The following is a 17039-nucleotide window of genomic DNA, read 5'->3' as shown; positions in this document are numbered from 1 at the left end:
ATCCAGATCTTTTTGTATCTCCTGTGCAGCGCTAAGCTGAGGGTGCTGAGCATCTTGCAGACATGGCCCGTTAATGGATTTCTAATTGATTAGGTGAAAGTTAGCCATGCCCTTCCTGTAACTCCTTGTATGGGTGAGAAGGTCATGGCACATACCGAAGCAAAGGCTCCTGCCCTGAGGCTACTTCCCTTAGAGCTTTCAAAACAGACATGACCAAAAATCGAATTATTTAGATACTAATCAACTGCAGGATGATTCTGAAAGCCTCTGAGGGAGATATTTCTGGGAAGTTGGTTACTGTTCAGACTTCAGTTTTCTCCAGCCCAAAGACAGATGGCTCAGTCAGTTCTGCTCCAGAATATTTACTAGGTGCATGTCCACTTAATGAAATGATGCCTAATTATTTTCAAATTTTAAAAAGTTAATCTCACCAAACAATAATTTTAGTTTGTCAAAGAAAAGAAATATCTATCAAAAGAGAGTTGCTACTGATGTTTGACTGGTGTTCAAGACTCTGTCTAGACCCAGGTTTAAATTTGAAGACAAATCTTCAATTTAAAATAACTTCCAATCTGAAAGTTTTTGAACTCACTCTTTTTGCTGGCAAAATCCAAATAATTTTCTCTTGGGTTTTATTTTATTGAAAATGTTAAAAAACAAAAAAACAACAACAACAACAAAAAAAACCCAAAACAAAGACAAAACCAACCCTCTAGCTGAAATACAGTTAGTAAAATAGTTATTTATCCAAATTAGCAATTGGTCCTAAAAGTGCTGGCACGTGATCAGAGAGTCCTGAGGCAGGGAAGAGTTCCCCTGTGACATGAGCCCAGCCCAGCCCCTTCTCCCTGAACTTGGAACAAAACATGGGGAAGTCCTGTAAATATTGGTGTCACTCGGCAATGGAAGGGGTTGTGCACTGGAGATTTCTGATCAACCCCTGTGCAGTGTAAACCGTAGTCAAAACCATGATACTCCTGCCAACATAAATATTTCCCAAAGTAGTGATTTTTAACGTAAATGTTTAAGTTATCTCATTCTTTTTGAGTTCTTTCTCTTCTTTTAATTCTATTAGTGTTGATTTCAAAGGGCAAGGATTAGTATAACCCAAATGAACATAGTTTCTAATACTGCTGATGCAGTGTCAGGTCATTAAGCATGCTGCATTTTGGACCATATCAAATTCCAAAGTTATAAGGAAAATATCTGCAATTTCTGAAACCGAAAAGCTTGCTAAAATAATAGACATTTTAATAGTTTTCAGAACCAATTTTTAGAACAAAAACTTGAGAGCCCAGTATTTTCAACTTTTGATGCCAACATGATTTTTCAATCTCTGGTGATTTCAGAGTTGTTTTTTTTTGTTATTAACCATAAGTTCTTTTAACAGGTTTTAGGCATTGAATGTATTTGTTGAATTAAATAGAAAATATCTTACATCTTGAATCCAAATTCATCTTCTTTTTATAACTTAAAAGTTGTAAGATTTCAATATCTGAATGCAGTCTTTGCATATATTTTGGAATTTCTTTTTGCATGAATGCTACAGTTTGTGAAACATTCAGCAGATATCACCAGTTAAACTCGTGTTTTTCAGCTCAGTGAATCAGAAGTGAACATCCCAGTGCTATATGTAGTAACTGAACTTCTTTCTCAGCAATTTTTTTTTTTCAGTGAGATACTTTGAGTACATTTGATGCAAACATATTTTGTGTTCCCCATGCAGGAATTTTGGTTTCTCTTTCTGAACTACTCTGTTTCTACCTTTTGCACTTTTCCTAATCAGATGTGTAAAAACTGGAGAGATCTTCTTTCCTACCTAAACCACTACTCCTGAATCTTGGTTCATCTATTTATTAAAAAAAAAAAAGCCAAACCAACAAAAAACAAACTACTCAGAGCTGGAAACACAACCTCGCTGCAATAATAATACCTTTTAGCTTGTGGTGGAAAATAAGTACAATTCCAGGAGGAGCATCAGAACTTTAGGAAACAGATATGTTCTTATGAGGTTTAGTTTAGTATTTAAAAAATAAACTCCAATTCTAAAAACTCACTTTAGTTTATGGCAAGAATTTCTGCAAAGCAAAATGATTATCAAATAGCATGTGTCAGATAATTGTAATGCCTTTTTGGAGCAAGAACAGCCTGTAAATTATCACAATATGCAGTTTTGGCAGAAGCTGTATGTCACCCATCCGTTAGAAGCTGCAGAATGTTTGTCAGGCTCTGAAGTGCAATTTATTTCAGCAAAAGTAAGCAAATCTCAATCATACACTTTTTTCAAAGTGTTCTATAATGGTGTGCCAGGAAAGGAAATTTTCACCAACCTGTAGTGGGAGGGATTTTTGAACAACAAGAACTTTTCAGTATAGTTTCATGCTTGAAAATGCAGATGCTTTTGAAATTTTTCTTGCTCTTCTACTGGAAGTTATGGCCTAGGGGCTTGGGCTTTTACAGGGACAAGCATGTATTTTCCAGTAAACTCTTTTCAGCTACTGATTTCGTAACTGTCCCTGTAGAAACAGCTTAAATAAAGGAGTCACAGCTGACTTGAAGTCTCTCTGGAGTGCCTGACCCTTTCTGTTGTGTCTTCCAACTCAGATGATGGAATCAATAACTGGTGTTACGACCAACACTTTACTCTTGCACATTCATCTCCTTACAGCCCACAGGGCATGCAGCAGTGGGGGTACAGCTGCTCTGCCCCTTTCCCAGCACCCAGAACATCAGGACCCAGTGGGGTTCTTTGCTACTTCCATCAGAAGTGCTACTGGGATCTGCTCCAAACTGATTTCATTGTAATGGTTGCCAATCTTAGAGAAGAAAATTGTGTGAGCTTCTTCACAGCTTTTTATGTTTGTAGATCATGCAGGACATCATGGTTAAAGATCCCCTACTTCCTTTTTGTTCTCTTATAATTTAGTCCTCAAGGAATAAACATCTGCAGAACTCCCAGCTGGAGCTGGGATCAGGCACTCAAAAACAGTAAAAGTTTTTAAAAATATTATTCCTTATTTGCCCCAATATCACTTATTGCTTGTTAACCATCAGATTTTATTGTGGTGGATGATGCAACCAAATTCTACTTCCTCTTGGGATTAGCTACTCAAAGCACTATTCAAATAATAATTCTACCTGGTTTAGGAAATGAAATTATAGATTTGAGAACTTCTGTGGTTTGTAAGCAATGGAATTCTTCACATATTTTAACTCTTTCTATTATTCTATCTCTCAGGTAATGGGACTCTTGACTAACCACGGTGGTGTGCCTCACCAGCCCCAAACTGATTATGCCCTGTCCCCTCTAACTGGGGGCCTGGAGCCCACCACCACTGTGTCAGCCAGCTGCAGCCAGAGGTTAGATCACATGAAGAACTTAGACAGCCTGCCTACATCCCAGTCCTACTGCCCGCCGACCTACAGCACCACGGGATACAGCATGGACCCCGTCACGGGCTACCAGTACGGCCAGTACGGCCAAAGTGAGTACGGCACCCTGGCACTGGGAAGGGCACCCTGCTGCCAACAGCCTGTGCTGGCTGGCTGTGGGGAGGGCAGTTCTGAGCACAGATCCTCAGGGCTCACTGCTACTTCTCCTCAAAGCCAGGCACTGCTGAGATAGCTGATTGTTCGAGCAGGATTTCTGCTGCATAATTATTTTCTTAAGTGATGTCAACAACATCTTGATGTTATTAATTGTTGAGACATGAAACCTGATTGCCATTAGGTAAAACATAAGGGTTGTCCAAAATGAAATAACCGCTGGCATTCCACTATTAGAAACACATGTTCTTAATGAGGTCAGCTCAAGAATCATTACAGTATATAATCCCAGATACATAGAGTTTTGTCAAACTTGTCCTAGGAATAAAAATATTAGTCCCTTTCCTTTGATATATGTGTATTAAATATGACATTGTCAACCTGTAGTTGGCATGGCCCCATGCTGTGAGGTTGTCACAGCATGACTTAAAAAGCTTCTTTTGCTTTTTTGCAGGTGCCTTTCATTATCTGAAGCCAGATATTGCATAGATGAACTGTCCACTTCAAGTTAAAGCTGGTCTTGTTTTCCGGTCTCACTCCAAGGCTTGGATATGAGGGATCTTCTCAACACAGTGCAGCCTAAACTGGGGCAGTCCCACTGAGAGAAACAAGCTTGTTATGTTCTCTCCAGTCATAGCTTTTAGTAGACATTTGAAGGCTGGACAAAGCTATACAGAAGACAAAGGCCAAAAGCAATAATGAATAAATGTGACACGCTTCATTATGAGTGGGTATACAAAACAGAGCAGTATTTAACATCACAGCCTGGCAAACATTCCATTTTTTTGTTGTTGTTGAAATTAATGTGCATTGATTGGGACAAATGGAACATTTTGAAACTAAACTTAGAGCAGTTGAGCTCTGTGTACTCTTACTCATCTGACATCCAGTGCTGACTTTAGTCTAACTTTAAAACAGCTCAGTTTCTGAAGCAAGGCTGGGAGAGCCTCTCACTGGACACACTGGAAATTGTCATCAAGAGGAAACATCACCATCCCTAGGAAGCTGGATATGTGTGAAAGACTTCCCAAGCAACTCATTGGTTACCTTACCATGCTTTTGTAATCACCTTGTCAATAAATGTCACTCACAGGTTTTGCTTTACCAAGAGAGGAGTTCTTGTGTGACATGAAACCCAGATTTTACCTTTTTGTATGCATTTTCCCAGTGTGTTTTATCTTTTTAAACAAACATGGGAGACAAAAAACAAACCCCACCAACAACGCGGCTGATTTTTCACAACTGCCTAGCAATGTGCAATACCGTGTACCTCACACAAACTTTGGGATCATCCAAAGTCATAGATATAGAATCAGAACTATATTTTTGCAGGTACTTTTATTTTTGCAGTGCATAATTCCTGATGATAAAATACGGAAATGTTGCAGTCTGCTGGATTACTGAAATCCAGCTTGCTAATCATGATTTAAAGGTCATCTTCAGGAGACAATACGAAGAAATGATTACGTTTACATGTTTTTTAGTGATGTACAGGACATAGAGATGCACCTGTATTTGACACATCTGTTTAAATTATACAACGATATCCAATATAGAAAGTATAATTATAGGAACCAAGGTTTACAAGAAGTTTGCATCATGACATTTTAGAATGTCAATAATAATAATTTGTGTTTTGTGATGTTGAGAGGAAGAGAATGATGGAAGGTGGGATTATTTATTTCTCTCTATTCTTGGAACAAAGAGGGAGGCAGAACACAAATACATTCCTTTTAGAGTTAAGGACTATGAAGTAGTGAGTTAGACTAGGTTCAGTACAGAGGTTAGTTCACACAAGGGTCTTAAGGGTGATGGAAAAATGAAATATTATCTTTGTGTTGCAGCCTCTACAACAAAATGTGTTGTAAAAAAAAGAAAAACCCAAACAAACAAAAAATACACAACAAAAAAAAAACAAAACAAAAAAGCAAATGTCTTTCATGTAAAAAGTTCAGTAAATATTTACTATTTATAATGAATAAACATTATGAAGACTTTCAAAGCACTGATGATTTTGTCCTAAAATGTAGTATTGTGATAAATACATTGATACATTTTAATCTGAATATCATGAAGAAATAAACCATGTTATCTTCGATGCAGACTGTATTCATTACATGAGTGTATTCTGCACACACCCTGGGCTGTGGGAGCCCCAGGCAGCCTCTGTGCCCAGGTACTGCTTGTGTACCATATGGAACTCTGTGTGTGTCTGGGTGTGTGTGAGATAATGAACTTTGCATTTTCTGAGTGCTGTGGGTACCACTAGTACGTTTTCCCAACAAGGGAAAAGCCCTTGCCATGCATTCAAAAGAAAGCAGTGTAGATTTAAACCCAGCACAAGCAGGGCAACCAGGATGGCTTCAGAAAATGCAGGGACGTTGTAATCAGTTTCGGGCAGTATCTGTCCTAAATTTTTTTTTCCTCAGAAACCTCAAGAATTTTTTAATAGGCCTACACACAAGCTGATTGTAACATGGGGAAGACCCTTCAAAATGGGTGGAGTAATTTTCCTGCCACATCAGTGTGCAAGGGAATTTTCCTTCACCCTAGGCTTGGTGAACATTTAATTTCCTCACTATTTTTTAGGGGATGTAGCCACCTTGAATTTTTTTCTTCCTTTTTTCCATGTGCATTTTATTTTTATTTTGTTCTTTTAAGTCTAGCCCTCTTCCATCTGAAAAGGAAGGAATACTTTTCTTGAAACGGGGACATTAAAAATGCTGAAAAATGGGGAAAGAAGATTTTTTTTCCTTTCCAGTTTCTGTTTCTCTGATACACTTTTAAACTTCTGAGACAATTAAAATTTAAAACTCTATCCTTAACAACTATTCCCTGCTCTAAACTGCTATTTTTTCTGATTTTGTTCAATGTTGCTTCCAAGGACTTGGCCCTTGGCAATTGTCTCCTGTCCTAGGCTTGCTGCAAAGGCCATATAAATTTCTATTTGCCCTTTTCTGCAAAATGCTGAATAGAATCCTGCTTGCTTACACAGTTTGGAACGGGGTGATGGGTGCTCCTTCCCAGGAGGAGTGAACCCTTGTCACAGGGTGGCTGAAAATGTCACCTTCCTTTTCTGTTCCAGCAGCTGCAGGAGTGGGAGAGCTGTGATTTCTGCCTGTCCCCTCAATCCCATGGAGGTGCTTTGGCTGCTCCTTCCTCTTCTCAAGGGTGTCCCAAGCACTGTCTTGTGTGAGAGCCCAATGCAGAGCAGGAGAGCCTGCAAACAGGACAGATAGGGAGAAAAGGACCTGTCTGTCCGTGGTGGAGGGTTGGAACTGGATGATCCTGCCAACCTCAACCACTCCATGATTCTTTGAAAATCATCCATTCTTCTCACAGTCAAGGCATGCAGTGGAGAACTGGGATCAGTTCTTGTCATGGGAAGGGAGGAGCCTAGGGCAGAGAGTCTAAGCAGTATCTTGATTTATTGTGCTGCAGAAATCTTTGACTGAGCTGTAAGGATAACTTGGGATACTGTTGATCCCTTCTTGTTATCACTGTCAAGACTTAAGAGGTTCTTGGGAAGCACATGTGTTTCTGGGATATGAATCCTGAATGCTCAGAAAGCCAAAGGGGAATGAGCCTGCCATGAATATTGCATTTGACAGAAAAACCATGCAATAGCTGGAAAGAATGTGCTCACTGCAATGGAGTCCAAACCCCACTCACTTGTGAGAGCAGAAAGGGCAGGTCTCAGGGTCCCTCCTCTTAATTTCCTTTTTTCTGTGTGTGAGTGTGCATATTTTACAAGATGGAAATAAATCACCACAGCTGCTTAACCAACTGTCTGTTATCTCATTGGAATTGGAAGCTTCTGAGAACAGGTTTTCATAAAAAATTTTTTTCTTTGTGTCACACCCATGATTTTTAATTTATTATTACATCTTCCTTTATCTAGAAATTGCTTCTACTCCCATCACAATACCCAGTATATGCTCTTTTCTATACTTCAGTATGTGTTGCTACTCCTTTATCCAGGCATTAATAAATGAGCTAGGAAAAGAATAATTTTTAATGACACCGATTATCCTTTTCCCTAGATATTTCAGTGTTTCTCATTTAAATAAAATCTAGAAATACACATTTTTCTCCAACAATCATACAGGGTTTTCTACTCAGTATTGCTCAAAAGTCTCTATCCAAGTAATGCTGTTGAAGTGTATCTTTCTGGGCTGTTTTGAAAGGCACAAAGTGCCTATCCCAATCTATAAATTTTCCCTGAAAACAGCTGTTTGTCAAACAGGTTCTGTGTCCTCGGACATCTGTTTCTGCACCTATGTGATATTAGAGTTAGGTATTCAATCCGTAGGTTAAGGTCTATGCAAATTCAAACACAAAATATTTGGCTACAGGACTGCAACTTGTATCTCCAAATGTAATGAAAAAACCAAGCTACTTAACATTGCAAGTTAAGTTTGCAAAACCGACCATAAATTATCATCATACTAATATTTTTTGGTAGCAAGGATGTCTGCATTTTCTCAGAAGTATGGAAGACAACAGCATGTAAACTCTTTATTGTGTCTGAATTCTCTCACATATAAGAAATGTATTGTCTCTGGTTTCTGCTGATGTGCAAAGCATGCCTATTTGCTCTGTTGGTAACCATGAACATTCTCAACATTTGCTATCCATAAAGCCTTCTGGCCTTAAAGTGGATTTCTAGAAGATACCTTTGTGTGAAATAAGATGAAATTAATTTAAGGCAATATCAATGTGACCATCAGAAACCTGGAACAGTTTGAATTTATAAGCTTCTTTGTATTGTCCACTTCAATGTTCTGCTTAATTGCAAGAAAACCCGAATCCTGATTAGAAGATCCCATTTTTAATTGTTTTGTGCTTTTCCAATGGCATCTAGATATTCCCTACAGCAACTGGAGAGTCCTGGGGCTGTTTAAAGAAATACATCAGTTGATTTGAATCTGTTCAAGATATTTGTCTATTGTAAAATAATAAAACTTGCAGTCTGCTTTTGTGGTCATTGCAGGTAAGAAGCCATTTGACATGTCAGATTTTCACTTTCTATTCTCTCCCAGCACTTCTGGGCAGCTCATCACAGGCTGGGAAATTCTCATCAGTCTCGGGGAGCAAAATGTTACAGCTAGTGGATTAGTCCAGTTCAAAAAATTTACAGGTATTTATTGTGCAAACAGGCTTCAAAATCAGGATGTGTACATAGTGCTGGCACTTGGCTCTGTTTTGCCATCATGGTTCACACAAACAACACTTTGCAGTGTTCACACACAGTTTAAATCTTTGCTTAGAGCATTTACATTGCCTCAGAACCAGTGACTGATTAACCCAGGGTGGCTGTGGACAGCTTGGGCATTGCAGCATTTTGACATGCACTGTTTATTATTCAGCTACTCAGGCAATGTCATGAAAAATCATAATAAAACTAGGAAGACACATCACATTTGATCTTTGCTGAATAATTTAATAAAGCCAGCTTGATACACAAATATGAAAGAGCAGTTGCTGGTAAGAGCGGAACTATTGCTTCCTTGTCTGAGAATTGGAAACAGTTCAGAAGCTTTATTAACCATTCGGTGTCTTCATCTTCAGCAAAGTTTGTCCCTTAGGCCATAACCAAATGTTAAGCTACTTGTTTCTCCCCACACTCCCCTCCTTTCAGTGCTCACATGGGTATTTTTGCTTATGCTGTACACAATTATGGTCTCAGTTCTTCTCATGCCTCTGCACAATTATCCTTTTTTTTTTTTGTCACAGAGTCAGTTTTATTTACACAAACATTTTTCTCCCCATATATATGCATTTATTCATAATGATCCCAAATGTACATACCTCTAAAATTTTAGCTTTAAAAGGATGATTGTTATAGGTACTCTGCACACTCAAACCATGATATTTTATAATTCAGATTCCAAGATGGAAAAAATGTCTTTGGAGCCACTCTTGTGTGAGTGTCCCCATAGTCTGTACAAGAATAATTAACTAAGGGTACAAACCTCCTGAGTTTTTTGAAATGCTGTTTTGGCTGCACTTATCCTGGGGAAGCGTCTGTGGGGGCTAGGGGTGCTGTGTCTTGCAGAGACCATCTGGTTCTGCACTACAGGAGCTGTAGAGCGTCACTGGGGTCTTGCCCCTCTGTGGAGCTCACAACACAGTGTCTGACTGATTGTCAAACCCTTTTTCCATCGTCCCCACCTGAAGTCTCCGGGTGGTGGAAGATACACTTTGTCCTCAGTGCCATGGCTTCTCCTCATTGCATCCCTTTCCCTTGTGGCTCTCCAACAAACTAGAGTCCTGCCACTCCACAGGTGTCCAATAGCCACACCTTTTATCCCAGTGCCTGAACCAGCTCCACAGAATCTCTCACTGCTCTTCCTGGAGACTCTGACCAGCAGCACCAGCACCAACTGCAGCACTCCCAAAGCGTCACATCACCGTTCCACCTGGCACTGAAACCTGTGGGAAATATTCACACAGTCAGGGCTGCCTGGTTTGAAAAGGAGATAGGGAATATGTGTGAAAAGGTAATGTGGAGTTCAGCTTTTCCTGTAGAGCCCAGAGAGGTTTCTGTGTTCAGTGCAGTGTAGCATGGTGGGGATGGTGGGGGGTCAAGGGGGGCAGCTGCAGAGTGTGTGAGGAGCAGCCAAAACATGACCATCACCATCTGAGAGGACACAGCCCTGAGGAGAGCACAGAGCCACTGCCACGAGCAGCTTCTGACCCCCAGGGACTGGGCAACACCAAGGGGACAGCGCTGGGCTGGGAGGTGCTGGTGGTGGGCTGGGCTCAGGGTCTGTGAGGCCAGGCTCAGTGCTCAGGGTGTGTGAGGCCAGGCACAGCTCAGTGCTCAGGGTCTGTGAGGCCAGGCACAGCTCAGTACTCAGGGGTGTGTGAGGCCGGGCTCAGTGCTCAGGGTCTGTGAGGCCAGGCTCAGTACTCAGGGTGTGTGAGGCCAGGCTCAGTGCTCAGGGGTGTGTGAGGCCAGGCACAGCTCAGTGCTCAGGGTCTGTGAGGCCAGGCTCAGTGCTCAGGGTCTGTGAGGCCGGGCTCAGTGCTCAGGGGTGTGTGAGGCCAGGCTCAGTGCTCAGGGTGTGTGAGGCCAGGCTCAGTGCTCAGGGTGTGTGAGGCCAGGCTCAGTGCTCAGGGTCTGTGAGGCTGGGCTCAGTGCTCAGGGTGTGTGAGGCTGGGCTCAGTGCTCAGGGTCTGTGAGGCCAGGCACAGCTCAGTGCTCAGGGTCTGTGAGGCCAGGCTCAGTGCTCAGGGTGTGTGAGGCCAGGCACAGCTCAGTGCTCAGGGTCTGTGAGGCCAGGCTCAGTACTCAGGGTGTGTGAGGCCAGGCTCAGTGCTCAGGGTGTGTGAGGCCAGGCTCAGTACTCAGGGTGTGTGAGGCCAGGCTCAGTGCTCAGGGTCTGTGAGGCCAGGCTCAGTGCTCAGGGGTGTGTGAGGCCAGGCTCAGTGCTCAGGGTGTGTGAGGCCAGGCTCAGTGCTCAGGGTGTGTGAGGCTGGGCTCAGTGCTCAGGGTCTGTGAGGCCAGGCTCAGTGCTCAGGGTCTGTGAGGCCAGGCTCAGTGCTCAGGGTCTGTGAGGCCGGGCTCAGCGCTCAGGGTGTGTGAGGCCAGGCTCAGTGCTCAGGGTCTGTGAGGCCAGGCTCAGCGCTCAGGGTGTGTGAGGCCAGGCTCAGTGCTCAGGGTGTGTGAGGCCAGGCTCAGTGCTCAGGGTCTGTGAGGCCAGGCTCAGTACTCAGGGTGTGTGAGGCCAGGCTCAGTGCTCAGGGGTGTGTGAGGCCAGGCACAGCTCAGTGCTCAGGGTCTGTGAGGCCAGGCTCAGTGCTCAGGGTCTGTGAGGCCAGGCTCAGTGCTCAGGGTCTGTGAGGCCAGGCTCAGTACTCAGGGTCTGTGAGGCCAGGCTCAGCGCTCAGGGTGTGTGAGGCCAGGCTCAGTGCTCAGGGTGTGTGAGGCCAGGCTCAGCGCTCAGGGTGTGTGAGGCCAGGCTCAGTGCTCAGGGTGTGTGAGGCCAGGCTCAGTGCTCAGGGTGTGTGAGGCCAGGCTCAGTGCTCAGGGTGTGTGAGGCTGGGCTCAGTGCTCAGGGTCTGTGAGGCCAGGCTCAGTGCTCAGGGTGTGTGAGGCCAGGCTCAGTGCTCAGGGTGTGTGAGGCTGGGCTCAGTGCTCAGGGTCTGTGAGGCCAGGCTCAGTGCTCAGGGTGTGTGAGGCCAGGCTCAGTGCTCAGGGTGTGTGAGGCCAGGCTCAGTGCTCAGGGTGTGTGAGGCTGGGCTCAGTGCTCAGGGTCTGTGAGGCCAGGCTCAGTGCTCAGGGTCTGTGAGGCCAGGCTCAGTGCTCAGGGTCTGTGAGGCCGGGCTCAGCGCTCAGGGTGTGTGAGGCCAGGCTCAGTGCTCAGGGTCTGTGAGGCCAGGCTCAGCGCTCAGGGTGTGTGAGGCCAGGCTCAGTGCTCAGGGTGTGTGAGGCCAGGCTCAGTGCTCAGGGTGTGTGAGGCCAGGCTCAGTACTCAGGGTGTGTGAGGCCAGGCTCAGTGCTCAGGGGTGTGTGAGGCCAGGCACAGCTCAGTGCTCAGGGTGTGTGAGGCCAGGCTCAGTGCTCAGGGTCTGTGAGGCCAGGCTCAGTGCTCAGGGTCTGTGAGGCCAGGCTCAGTGCTCAGGGTGTGTGAGGCTGGGCTCAGTGCTCAGGGTGTGTGAGGCCAGGCTCAGTGCTCAGGGTGTGTGAGGCCAGGCTCAGTGCTCAGGGTGTGTGAGGCCGGGCTCAGTACTCAGGGTCTGTGAGGCCGGGCTCAGTGCTCAGGGGTGTGTGAGCCATCTGGTCTCTGGTGCCACCACGTCCAGATGCCATGTGCAGCGGAAACAGCACAACTTTCCCTGTGGGTGGCTGCAGAGACAGCAGGAGCCGTGCTGGGAATCCTCTGAGGGATTTGTCCTGCTGAGGGTTAGGCCCAAACACAGTTTTCCACATGGGTGTTGCTGTCCCAGAGAAGGTGTACTGTGGGTGGGAGGCGACATGGTGCTGTGGCCCCTCAGTAGCCCTAAGAGTGCATTTTTCTTGGGTGTGTCAGCAAGGGCAGAGGTGTTCCCAGAGGTGCTGCCTTTGGGCAGAGCTCAGTCTATCCTTTGAGAATGGCTGGGAACAGCATGTGCTGTTTCTGGAGTTGGCTCCCGGTGCATGGAGCACTGTGCAAAATTAAATCCCTCTCCCTTTCAGGTGCTCCTGGGACATACCAGGGTTTTGCCAGTGCTGCAGAGGTCTGAGGTGATCCATGGGTGAGCAGCAATGGGATATGGCAGGGAGAAGGATCTCCTGGAGATTTGCTTGGTCGCTGCACTTCCCAGGGCACACAGCTCCTGTGAGCCTTTGCCTTAGCCTGGCTTTGGTTTCAGAGCATTTTGTGGGGCTCAGCCAGGATCCAGACTGTGCCTGCCACTGCTGAGACAGCGATGGATGGAGCCTCAGGTCTGCCAGTCCCACTGGCGGCCAGGCTGTCCCAGCCAGGTGCTGACCCCAGGGACAGAGTGCAGAACCTAGCACAGCAAAACCACCTGGGAGACAGTAAAGATACTTGGTTTGGCTAAAATAACGCTGGTAAATAATTTCTGGGGTTTAGACATGCAGCAAACTTGTGGCAGAAATCCTCACCTACCTCCTTTTGCAATCCTTATTTATAAAGGGCTACATAAATGTCTGATATTTGAAAGATCTGAAAGGAAGCATTTTCTCCACCTCCCATCTAAAGGAAACCATAATCTCTACTACAGTGGATAATATCACAAGAGCTCTTGCCTAAAAGGAATTTGCAGTAGTTAATTTTTTTACTGCTAAATATAAAAAAATCCTTCTAAAAACGGTACACAGAATAGATAAGGAGCTCAATATTATGCCCATGTGCACCCATTTTCCTTTAATTTTTAGTGGAAATTTTAGGTGTTTGAGGACCCAGAGATAGCAAAGATGAGTGATCAAGGAAATTTTGATCTGTGAAACTACAGTTCTGTTACTTCTATTCTGATTCTGCTCAAGTTCATCAGGAAAGATTAACTTTGGCAGCTTGTTCAGTGACTAAATCTTGATATTTTTGTGGCTTAATTCATAACATAACTGTAAGCTATTGCCCTGTGTTTATATTTCCCATCCATTTCTCACATTTCCAAAGCATACTGATATGTGATCCTGGCAATTTAGCTACCATAATTGGCATTTTTCTAGGGCCAAAAGGAAACAAATTCCTTATCCTCCATACTTCTTTAATTTCTGAAAAACAACAAGTAACATGGTTAATCCTCTTTTTTGATCTTTCCCCCACCCTTTGAGTTTTTCTTATGGTCTTTTCCTTTTAATCTTTTACTTTCTTTTTAATCTTCACTCATTGTCCCCCTGCATTTGAAGAATTTCATGTACTTACATCTCTAAAAAGAATTGGACCACTTTATGGAAATAGCTCTTTAGGATCTTGTTCAAAGCACCATTATGTACTTTTAACTGTTTGGGGGAGGGTGAAAAAATGAGAGAAAAAGCAACTTTAAAAGCAATGTTTGTTTGTGTAACCTAGCAGAACACTGATGCGTTCAATGAGATGCAGAAACAGTGTCTGGAAATGGCCCAAGTTAAATAAGATCAGACTACTTTAGATGAGCAGGAGGATGAATGAGCATCTGCCTTTAATAAGGCTGGATCACATCATCTGACTCCTGATGGAGGTGTGTTTGGGCCAGGACGTTTCAGGAGGGGCCAAGCAGAGCAGCACAGGTGAGCTCTGTGGCTCACCCCTGAGCAGCTCCTCCCAATCTGGAGGGAATGAGCTGTGCTGATGGATGCAAATCCTTTAAGCCTTTCCTGCAGAGGACACTGTTACAGCCTTCCTCAAATGGTGTGGAGACAGCCCTGTGAGCAGCCATGTGGGAACTGGTGAAATGCAGTATCAGTCTTGCTAAGGGTGGTGTGCTCTGGCCTCGAGTGCCCTCTCCTCTGGGTGACCTGGGCATATCACAGAATGTTTGAAAAGGAACGTGGTGCACTGAGTTTCTTGGGCCAGGATTCTGGGTTTGGGAGATACCTGTGGGATGAAGTCCATGTATTGACAAACATTAACACAGGAATTTATCTTCCAGGCTTTGGCTAATGTGGCTCTGACTGAATGCTGCAGAAAGAATTTTTTTTTTGCCTTTCATCGAGCACTAAAAAACTTCTTAGTTGTATGAGGATGCCAATACACTGCCTAGCATAAGGTGAGTTAAGACACTTATTTCCAGGAAATAATGAATATGCATCTCAGGAACCAGGTTGAAACTGTATTTTAAGAGGTGAGTTGAAGCATAGCATTCCTTGTTCATTGCATACCCAAAGCTGCCACTGTGAATTCACTGGTGTGATTTTTGTCACTCAATTCTCGACTCAGTTGTGGTGTCCTACCCCTCAAACCGCACCCCCCCCCCTTTTCTTTTTTTTAATTTTTTATTATTTTTCCAATCTCAAAAGCCCCAGAAACTGACCAACAGAGGTCATGTGTTTCTCAAGCAGGCAAAAAATTTACAGGGATTAACATGCGTCCAACTTAATTTATGCAGAATTGCAGACTTCTTTTGCTGAAGCAAATTCTTTAAAAAACAAACAAACAGCAAGAATTTACAGAGTTCTGGAAAAGTTGCAAAACCTAAATGAAATCCTTTTCCAGTTACATGAATATAAATTGGGCATAGTTCCCCTGAAGATTTATACTAGTTTAATGCATGCATTTTATTTGTAGCTAGACTGCTGATAAAACTTTTCTTCTGTCACCTCAAAACAAGATTAGGTCACCTGAATCTCATTTTTACCCACAAGAATAGGTGAATTAGATCTCTTCTATAACTTGGCCCCAACCAAGAACAGGATTTGGCATTGCTCTTTATTGGAATTTTAAATCTTTTTTCTTTCTATTCTTTTCTAAGGCTGATTTTAAAACAAATAGTTAAAATGTGGAGCTGAGCGTTTCTTCTAGAAGTTGCATATTCTAAATGTACTTATACCGTAGTCTGCTGCTCATATAAAATTACAGACTTCACTTTCATCTTTCTTTTTACAAGAAACCCTTAATGACAAATGCAGGCTGTTTAGTGATACCGATATACTGCAATCTTAGCATGTGAATTAGTCATCATACAATCAGTTCAGGGGGTCAGGCCTAAAGAAACAGTGCAGAGTTGGCAAACTGCTAGTCTGGTGATGTGCTCTCCACTTCAAAGTCATGGTGCTTATTCCCCAGAATTCAGATCACAGAAAGAAACAGCTGGTATTGTCGTTTGTGGCAGTAAGGACTTTTTTTTTGTAGCAAGATAAGGTTTCACTACTTTGTAAAACAACAATTTACTTTAGAGTGACCCAGCCTGTAAAACACAATAGGAAGCAGGAATCCACGGAGCAGTGCCCTGCTATTATTATGCAAGTAGACATGACCTGTGACAAACCACACTGGAGAAGACTTAACCTTCTTGCTCCTTGTCTGAAAATATTCAGTGTAGTCCACTTGTCAGTGGCAGTCAAAGGTTTCATATTCCAGAATGACTTTATAAGCACTTCTTTTCTGTTTGGATATTGCTCTCTTGCAGTGTGGCACGTATTTTTGGCAGCACACAGCCAGAGTACCAGTCCTAATGCTTAATGCAAACACATTAAAAATTTCAACTTTACACCTAAGCTCCAAGTCTGTCAAATTTGAGTTCAAATTTAAGTTTTCATGTTCAGCTCGTACACAGCAGCTGACTGAAACATCATATTTTTTATCTTTTTCCCCTAAACACCCATCAGTCACACTGGTGCTTTTAAAGTCATTTCACCTAGTAACCTGAGCAGATTTGTTGCTCAAATATTGTGGGTGTAGGGGAATAAAAAATTAAATCATGCATTTTAAACTGCCTGGCAGATGTGTGTCTCAGGGATTTGTTATTGTTCTATTATTGTTATTATTCATAGACTTCACAGACAAGGCAGGCTTATCAGCCAAATGCCTCATTATCAAAGGACTGAGACCCAATAAGTGCTTAACAGCATTCCTTACCAAAAGAGGAAATGGTTCCAGGCCAGATCCAACTCTGCCAGAGCTGGTGGACAGAGTCCCACTTCAATGAAGCATCACTTGGGGCCCCTCGATGCTCACTCCCCTCTATTTTCTGACATGCTTTTTCATTCCCCAAAATGAACCAAACAGCTTTAGCTTCTCTCATCTCGCAATGTGTTCTGCAACTTCTGGAAAGGAACCTGGACACGAGGAAAAATGCTACAGAACAAAAAGAGCCACAATACAAACCATATGACAACGCCTATTTCTTCATCCTCTTTGTCATGTTGTTTTACTCTTTCCTGGCATTAACTGTCTTTTTTGGTTATGTACGCTCGAAGCAAGCAGTTTCAAAGCAAGATCCTTACCAGGAGTTCATCGAGGATAGAAATCGAAATAAGAAGTGGAACATGACCCGGCCAGTGGTGATGAAATTTGACTTTGAAGAAGAAAGTATTCTTTGAACTCCTTAAACCAAAATAC

General features: G+C 43.3%; 1 protein-coding gene across 2 annotated transcripts in view; it reads left to right on the top strand.

Annotated features, from left to right (window-relative positions):
• LOC117001096 (paired box protein Pax-3) overlaps window positions 1-5543 on the top strand; it is a 78545-nt gene extending 73002 nt beyond the window's left edge. For both annotated transcript variants that reach the window (XM_033069272.1, XM_033069271.1), the window contains exons 9-10: window positions 3239-3485; window positions 4001-5543. In XM_033069272.1, coding sequence (XP_032925163.1) covers window positions 3239-3485; window positions 4001-4035 — 282 coding nt within the window. In that variant the 3' untranslated portion in view covers window positions 4036-5543. The remainder of the gene's footprint in view (window positions 1-3238; window positions 3486-4000) is intronic.
• The last annotated feature ends 11496 nt before the right edge of the window (window positions 5544-17039 follow it).

The sequence above is a fragment of the Catharus ustulatus genome, chromosome 10 (assembly GCF_009819885.2).
Source record: "Catharus ustulatus isolate bCatUst1 chromosome 10, bCatUst1.pri.v2, whole genome shotgun sequence".
Classification (NCBI taxonomy): domain Eukaryota; kingdom Metazoa; phylum Chordata; class Aves; order Passeriformes; family Turdidae; genus Catharus; species Catharus ustulatus.
Note: the sequence above shows the minus strand (reverse complement) of the source record. Positions and strands in the feature narration are given on the sequence as shown.